Source organism: Saccoglossus kowalevskii, chromosome 6 (genome assembly GCF_978046115.1).
Source record: "Saccoglossus kowalevskii chromosome 6, keSacKowa6.1, whole genome shotgun sequence".
Taxonomy (NCBI): Eukaryota; Metazoa; Hemichordata; class Enteropneusta; family Harrimaniidae; genus Saccoglossus; species Saccoglossus kowalevskii.
The window spans coordinates 2,837,786-2,847,009 of record NC_140646.1 but is presented as its reverse complement, the minus strand read 5'-3'; the positions used below and the strand labels follow the sequence as shown (position 1 = coordinate 2,847,009).

At 41.4% G+C, this 9,224-nt stretch overlaps 1 protein-coding gene across 1 annotated transcript; it reads right to left on the bottom strand.

Moving 5' to 3' along the window:
• Window positions 1-7,986: 7,986 nt before the first annotated feature.
• LOC146741467 (uncharacterized) lies at window positions 7,987-8,925 on the bottom strand. Its single transcript, XM_085499898.1, has one exon. It carries the CDS (start codon window positions 8,923-8,925, stop codon window positions 7,987-7,989), a length of 939 nt encoding a protein of 312 aa, XP_085356024.1.
• Window positions 8,926-9,224: the final 299 nt, after the last annotated feature.

The following is a 9,224-nucleotide window of genomic DNA, read 5'->3' as shown; positions in this document are numbered from 1 at the left end:
TTATTCTTTATTTATTAATTTATTAATATTTTGAATGTCATTATAACTGTCGTATGTTTGTAAAGAAAAATAAACGATTTCTTCATAACTCAGGCACAGTTAAACTAATAATTAACACGTGTTGGAGAATATTGTCAGTTGGCTACGTATACTTGGCTTATATTTACAGTATATGCTTAACACGTGTTGGAGAGTTTTGTCGGATGGCTACGTATACTTGGCTAATATTTGCAGTATATACTTAACACGTGTTGGGGAGTTTTGTCGGATGGGTACGTATACTTGGCTAATATTTACAGTATATACTTAACACGTGTTGGAGAGTTTTGTCGGATGGGTACGTATACTTGGCTTATATTTACAGTATATACTTAACACGTGTTGGAGAGTTTTGTCGGATGGCTACGTATACTTGGCTAATATTTACAGTATATGCTTAACACGTGTTGGAGAGTTTTGTCGGATGGCTACGTATACTTGGCTAATATTTGCAGTATATACTTAACACGTGTTGGAGAGTTTTGTCGGATGGCTACGTATACTTGGCTAATATTTGCAGTATATACTTAACACGTGTTGGAGAGTTTTGTCGGATGGGTACGTATACTTGGCTAATATTTACAGTATATGCTTAACACGTGTTGGAGAGTTTTGTCGGATGGCTACGTATACTTGGCTTATATTTACAGTATATACTTAACACGTGTTGGAGAGTTTTGTCGGATGGCCACGTATACTTGGCTTATATTTACAGTATATACTTAACACGTGTTGGAGAGTTTTGTCGGATGGCTACGTATACTTGGCTTATATTTACAGTATATACTTAACACGTGTTGGAGAGTTTTGTCGGATGGCCACGTATACTTGGCTTATATTTGCAGTATATACTTAACACGTGTTGGAGAGTTTTGTCGGATGGCCACGTATACTTGGCTTATATTTGCAGTATATACTTAACACGTGTTGGAGAGTTTTGTCGGATGGCCACGTATACTTGGCTTATATTTACAGTATATACTTGACACGTGTTGGAGAGTTTTGTCGGATGGCTACGTATACTTGGCTAATATTTACAGTATATGCTTAACACGTGTTGGAGAGTTTTGTCGGATGGCTACGTATACTTGGCTAATATTTATATTATATACTTAACACGTGTTGGAGAGTTTTGTCGGATGGCTACGTATACTTGGCTAATATTTACAGTATATACTTAACACGTGTTGGAGAGTTTTGTCGGATGGCCACGTATACTTGGCTTATATTTACAGTATATACTTAACACGTGTTGGAGAGTTTTGTTGGATGGCTACGTATACTTGACTAATATTTACAGTATATACTTAACACGTGTTGGAGAGTTTTGTTGGATGGCTACGTATACTTGGCTAATATTTACAGTATATACTTAACACGTGTTGGAGAGTTTTGTTGGATGGCTACGTATACTTGGCTAATATTTACAGTATATACTTAACACGTGTTGGAGAGTTTTGTCGGATGGCTACGTATACTTGGCTAATATTTACAGTATATACTTAACACGTGTTGGAGAGTTTTGTCGGATGGCTACGTATACTTGGCTAATATTTACAGTATATACTTAACACGTGTTGGAGAGTTTTGTCGGATGGCTACTTATACTTGGCTAATATTTGCAGTATATACTTAACACGTGTTGGAGAGTTTTGTCGGATGGGTACGTATACTTGGCTTATATTTACAGTATATACTTAACACGTGTTGGAGAGTTTTGTCGGATGGCTACGTATACTTGGCTAATATTTACAGTATATGCTTAACACGTGTTGGAGAGTTTTGTCGGATGGCTACGTATACTTGGCTAATATTTGCAGTATATACTTAACACGTGTTGGAGAGTTTTGTCGGATGGCTACGTATACTTGGCTAATATTTGCAGTATATACTTAACACGTGTTGGAGAGTTTTGTCGGATGGGTAAGTATACTTGGCTAATATTTACAGTATATGCTTAACACGTGTTGGTGAGTTTTGTCGGATGGCTACGTATACTTGGCTTATATTTACAGTATATACTTAACACGTGTTGGAGAGTTTTGTCGGATGGCCACGTATACTTGGCTTATATTTACAGTATATACTTAACACGTGTTGGAGAGTTTTGTCGGATGGCTACGTATACTTGGCTTATATTTACAGTATATACTTAACACGTGTTGGAGAGTTTTGTCGGATGGCCACGTATACTTGGCTTATATTTGCAGTATATACTTAACACGTGTTGGAGAGTTTTGTCGGATGGCCACGTATACTTGGCTTATATTTGCAGTATATACTTAACACGTGTTGGAGAGTTTTGTCGGATGGCCACGTATACTTGGCTTATATTTACAGTATATACTTGACACGTGTTGGAGAGTTTTGTCGGATGGCTACGTATACTTGGCTAATATTTACAGTATATGCTTAACACGTGTTGGAGAGTTTTGTCGGATGGCTACGTATACTTGGCTAATATTTATATTATATACTTAACACGTGTTGGAGAGTTTTGTCGGATGGCCACGTATACTTGGCTTATATTTACAGTATATACTTAACACGTGTTGGAGAGTTTTGTCGGATGGCTACGTATACTTGGCTAATATTTACAGTATATACTTAACACGTGTTGGAGAGTTTTGTCGGATGGCCACGTATACTTGGCTTATATTTACAGTATATACTTAACACGTGTTGGAGAGTTTTGTCGGATGGCTACGTATACTTGGCTAATATTTACAGTATATACTTAACACGTGTTGGAGAGTTTTGTTGGATGGCTACGTATACTTGGCTAATATTTACAGTATATACTTAACACGTGTTGGAGAGTTTTGTTGGATGGCTACGTATACTTGGCTAATATTTACAGTATATACTTAACACGTGTTGGAGAGTTTTGTCGGATGGCTACGTATACTTGGCTAATATTTACAGTATATACTTAACACGTGTTGGAGTGTTTTGTCGGATGGCTACTTATACTTGGCTAATATTTGCAGTATATACTTAACACGTGTTGGAGAGTTTTGTCGGATGGCTACGTATACTTGGCTTATATTTACAGTATATACTTAACACGTGTTGGAGAGTTTTGTCGGATGGCTACTTATACTTGGCTAATATTTACAGTATATACTTAACACGTGTTGGAGAGTTTTGTCGGATGGCTACGTATACTTGGCTAATATTTACAGTATATACTTAACACGTGTTGGAGAGTTTTGTTGGATGGCTACGTATACTTGGCTAGTATTTACAGTATATACTTAACACGTGTTGGAGAGTTTTGTCGGATGGCTACGTATACTTGGCTAATATTTACAGTATATACTTAACACGTGTTAGAGAGTTTTGTCGGATGGCTACGTATACTTGACTAATATTTGCAGTATATACTTAACACGTGCTGGAGAGTATTGTCAGTTGGCTACGTATACTTGGCTTATATTTACAGTATATACTTAACACGTGTTGGAGAGTTTTGTCGGATGGCTACGTATACTTGGCTAATATTTACAGTATATACTTAACACGTGTTGGAGAGTTTTGTCGGATGGCGACGTATACTTGGCCAATATTTACAGTATATACTTAACACGTGTTGGAGAGTTTTGCCGGATGGGTACGTATACTTGGCTAATATTTGCAGTATATACTTAACACGTGTTGGAGAGTTTTGTCGGATGGCTACGTATACTTGGCTTATATTTACAGTATATACTTAACACGTGTTGGAGAGTTTTGTCGGATGGCTACGTATACTTGGCTAATATTTGCAGTATATACTTAACACGTGTTGGAGAGTATTGTCAGTTGGCTACGTATACTTGGCTAATATTTACAGTATATACTTAACACGTGTTGGAGAGTTTTGTCGGATGGCTACGTATACTTGGCTAATATTTGCAGTATATACTTAACACGTGTTGGAGAGTTTTGTCGGATGGCTACTTATACTTGGCTAATATTTACAGTATATACTTAACACGTGTTGGAGAGTTTTGTCGGATGACTACGTATACTTGGCTAATATTTACAGTATATACTTAACACGTGTTGGAGAGTATTGTCAGTTGGCTACGTATACTTGGCTAATATTTACAGTATATGCTTAACACGTGTTGGAGAGTTTTGTCGGATGGCTACGTATACTTGGCTTATATTTACAGTATATACTTAACACGTGTTGGAGAGTTTTGTCGGTTAGCTACGTATACTTGGCTTATATTTACAGTATATACTTAACACCTGTTGGAGAGTTTTGTCGGATTGGTACGTATACTTGGCTTATATTTACAGTATATACTTAACACGTGTTGGAGAGTTTTGTCGGATGGGTACGTATACTTGGCTTATATTTACAGTATATACTTAACACGTGTTGGAGAGTTTTGTCGGATGGCTACGTATACTTGGCTTATATTTACAGTATATACTTAACACGTGTTGGAGAGTTTTGTCGGATGGCTACGTATACTTGGCTAATATTTACAGTATATACTTAACACGTGTTGGAGAGTTTTGTCGGATGGCTACGTATACTTGGCTAATATTTACAGTATATACTTAACACGTGTTGGAGAGTTTTGTTGGATGGCTACGTATACTTGGCTAATATTTACAGTATATACTTAACACGTGTTGGAGAGTTTTGTTGGATGGCTACGTATACTTGGCTTATATTTACAGTATATACTTAACACGTGTTGGAGAGTTTTGTCGGATGGCTACGTATACTTGGCTAATATTTACAGTATATACTTAACACGTGTTGGAGAGTTTTGTCGGATGGCTACGTATACTTGGCTAATATTTACAGTATATACTTAACACGTGTTGGAGAGTTTTGTCGGATGGCTACGTATACTTGGCTAATATTTACAGTATATACTTAACACGTGTTGGAGAGCATTGTCAGTTGGCTACGTATACTTGGCTTATATTTACAGTATATACTTAACACGTGTTGGAGAGTTTTGTCGGATGGCTACGTATACTTGGCTAATATTTACAGTATATACTTAACACGTGTTGGAGAGTTTTGTCGGATGGCTACGTATACTTGGCTAATATTTACAGTATATACTTAACACGTGTTGGAGAGTTTTGTCGGATGGCTACGTATACTTGGCTAATATTTGCAGTATATACTTAACACGTGTTGGAGAGCATTGTCAGTTGGCTACGTATACTTGGCTTATATTTACAGTATATACTTAACACGTGTTGGAGAGTTTTGTCGGATGGCCACGTATACTTGGCTTATATTTACAGTATATACTTAACACGTGTTGGAGAGTTTTGTCGGATGGCCACGTATACTTGGCTTATATTACAGTATATACTTAACACGTGTTGGAGAGTTTTGTCGGATGGCTACGTATACTTGGCTTATATTTACAGTATATACTTAACACGTGTTGGAGAGTTTTGTCGGATGGCCACGTATACTTGGCTTATATTTGCAGTATATACTTAACACGTGTTGGAGAGTTTTGTCGGATGGCTACGTATACTTGGCTAATATTTGCAGTATATACTTAACACGTGTTGGTGAGTTTTGTCGGATGGCTACTTATACTTGGCTAATATTTACAGTATATACTTAACACGTGTTGGAGAGTTTTGTCGGATGGCTACGTATACTTGGCTAATATTTACAGTATATACTTAACACGTGTTGGAGAGTTTTGTCGGATGGCTACGTATACTTGGCTAATATTTACAGTATATACTTAACACGTGTTAGAGAGTTTTGTCGGATGGCTACGTATACTTGACTAATATTTGCAGTATATACTTAACACGTGTTGGAGAGTATTGTCAGTTGGCTACGTATACTTGGCTAATATTTGCAGTATATACTTAACACGTGTTGGAGAGTTTTGTCGGATGGCTACGTATACTTGGCTAATATTTGCAGTTAATGCTTCAATAAATGACACAAGACACAAGGTTTTGGCAAAAGTGGAAGGGGGAGCGAATTGCAGACGCAGGCGTCGCAGCGAACAGCTCCATGATGCGACTCGCCTGTGAATTGCATCATGACGCCGAGCGCGTGGTACCTGGTTGCAACCTTCCACCAGCAGAGACTGTACAGGCGGGCGTCATGGCTGGCGTCCCCCTGGCGGGAGCCTGCAGATAGACTCACAACCCCAGGGGGATGGACAGCGTGGGTACCCGTGTAAAGTCTGCTTGGTCTGTGGTGGAAACCCCCTTTCCTGTTTATTGCTAAGGTTGTTCATGAGCAGATAAACATGAGTTACACTTGAGTGAGATCGGTAATGGTATAGAAATTGGTATATAGAGACCTTTGCATGAATGGGTGGGTGGGAGGTCTGCTGAGACGATGTGTATCGTACGGTGCGGCAAAATGAACTGATGCTTGAAGAGGATGCGAGCACGGATAAGCGAATGAACAGTCTGGTGTTAATTAATGTAAATCCGACTGAAGGACGAAATGTGAGCAAATATTGCATGAAGTACAATGTGGCATGGGAGGTGTCAAAATATGAAAGGGGGATGTCAGCTTGGTCAATGCATGTCATAATTGATCATTAACACAGATTATAAATTATATTCATAATCATACTATTAATGCTTCAATAAATGACACAAGACACAAGGTTTTGGCAAAAGTGGAAGGGGGAGCGAATTGCAGACGCAGGCGTCGCAGCGAACAGCTCCATGATGCGACTCGCCTGTGAATTGCATCATGACGCCGAGCGCGTGGTACCTGGTTGCAACCTTCCACCAGCAGAGACTGTACAGGCGGGCGTCATGGCTGGCGTCCCCCTGGCGGGAGCCTGCAGATAGACTCACAACCCCAGGGGGATGGACAGCGTGGGTACCCGTGTAAAGTCTGCTTGGTCTGTGGTGGAAACCCCCAAATTTAAAGGCAGGATGATGTGTGACAAAGTCTATCGCGATAGGATAAAACAAAGCATGGTTAGACCGATAAACATTAAACTAAATACACTGCAAATACATGTAACGAAAACGAAATGAAATCGCAAGACAAATGCCGAAATTACAGTTAAGGAAGAGCAAGTGACAAGTGACCCGGAACTGAGCGGATGATGCTGGGGGGTGTGCGAATGTACGTCTGGTAGGCGTCGCTGCGCCACCTGCCCAGTGCCTTGATCAACCAGTCCGGAAGATTTGCGTCGGCAGCTGTCGTGGCTGCACCACTGCGGAAACTGTGAGTAGTGTAACGGTTAACATCTGGTACAGATGCGCGAGTGAGAAGGTCTCGAATGTGGTTGCTAACAGCTTGCCGCGTGAGGAAATTACTGTTGGCGAACTGGAATGCGGGTAGGTGAGCGACGGAACTATGTAGTGCTTTGTACGCCTGGTATGCCTGCACAGCGCAGACCGATGACTGTGAGGGTGCGATGATGATGTTACATCCCCGGCGGAATGGGTCTGTCTTAGACGCCTTGAGCGCAATGACGAGGTCTGTGTTGCACGTGATGTCTGCCGTCAGTAAAGTGCGTTGTGGATCGAAGGTCATTGACGTGGGTGCGACAAATTCGCTGACTCTCAAGAAGCCGAAGAACGCCAGTGTAAAGGCAGACCACAGCATAGCTTTGTCATGGTCGCAAATAGTGGGATGGTTTGCGACGGTGTTCTGAAGCATTCGCATTAGTGCAATGGTGATTGGGAGTTTTACACGATTTGGCACGCCGTGATGTCTTTTAATGCCTTGCATAGTGAAGTGAAGCAGGAGGTCGTCGCGTATTGATGAGGTGAAGCCAGCTTCGATGTGTGCACGGATGATAGCTGCGAGGTAAACTTTTAGCGTGCCATAGGTAAGTGACGATGTTGCGAGATGTGTCATAAACAGAATCGTTGAGCGTTGCGTTAGTGGATAAGGATTCATTCCATACATGCGACAGAAGAGAAGATAGCGAGTTTGTCCCGCATGATATGTCCGTCGTGTACCTGGTGCAATGCTCAGGTTGATGTAGTGGCACGCTTGTTGTGTGAGGTTGACGGGACTACGTCGCACATCGGAGCCGTTAAGAGGGTGCACAGGTCCGGAGTTTTGGTTGGGACCCTGTCTGCCTGAGGTGCCAGTCGTTGAAACCGCAATATCTGTTGGCGAGAGAGAGAGTCAGCGATATCGTTATTAAACCCTGAGATATGTGAGATCATGACGTGAAAGTTATTAGATGCTGCAGTGAAGAACAGCAGTCGGACAAGTTGCATGATCCGTGGACATGATGAGGAGCCTTTTTTCCATATTTGGACAACTGATATGTTATCGCAGTGAAACCGTATTCGAAGACCATACCACAAGTGGCCCCAAATTAAGGAAGATAGTAGAATTGGTAGAAGTTCCTTCCAGGCAATAGAGTATAAAGGGTCATTTGTAATGAATGTAGGCCAGGTGTTTGCGAACCAATGACCCTTGTAGAATGCCCCGTAGCCAAGTGTTGCTGAGGCGTCTGTAAACAGTTCGAATTCTGGGGACGGTATCCAGTTTGGGTTGAGGAGGGATGCTGTGCCGTTCCAAGATGGCAAGAAGTCACACCACCATTGAACATCGTGCCAGAATTCGTCAGTGAGTGTTATGACTTGAGAAAGACTGGTGGCTGTCATGCTGATATCAATCATGCGCCTCAGGAAGATGCGGCCGGCTGGTATGCACTTACATGCGAAACTGAGGCATCCAATGAGGGAGAGCAATTCACGTTTCGAGCATGTATGGCGGGTCAACCAGCTTGGCAGCTTGACAAGTAGATCCGCAAGCTTGTCCTTAGGTAGTCTAATAACCATGTTGACAGTGTCAAGCTCCACCCCTAGAAAGGTGACGACAGAGCAGGGACCCTCAACCTTTTCTGTAGCAATGGGTACCCCCAAGTGGTGACAACTTTGCAGCATAACATCCATATTGTGCTGGCAGGCGTTAGTGTTTGCCGGTCAAACTGTCAGGAAATCGTCTAGGTAGTGTAGAAAATCCGTATTCCTTGCGCGATGACTAACGATCCAGTGAATGGCATCAGCAATGCGGTTGAAGAGGTATGGTGCTGAGCGAAGCCCAAATGGCAGCACACGGTCGAAGAAATAGCATCCTTCCCAAAAAAACCCGAGCAGGTGCCAGTCTTCCTTCCGAACTGGGCATAAGCGAAATGCGTGTTTAACATCGATTTTTGCGAGTAAGGAGCCATGGCCATGCTTGTGAATGAAGG

Excerpts from the sequence above, each read along its gene's own strand:
- LOC146741467 (XM_085499898.1), bottom strand. The coding sequence starts at position 8,925 with ATGGATGTTATGCTGCAAAGTTGTCACCACTTGGGGGTACCCATTGCT.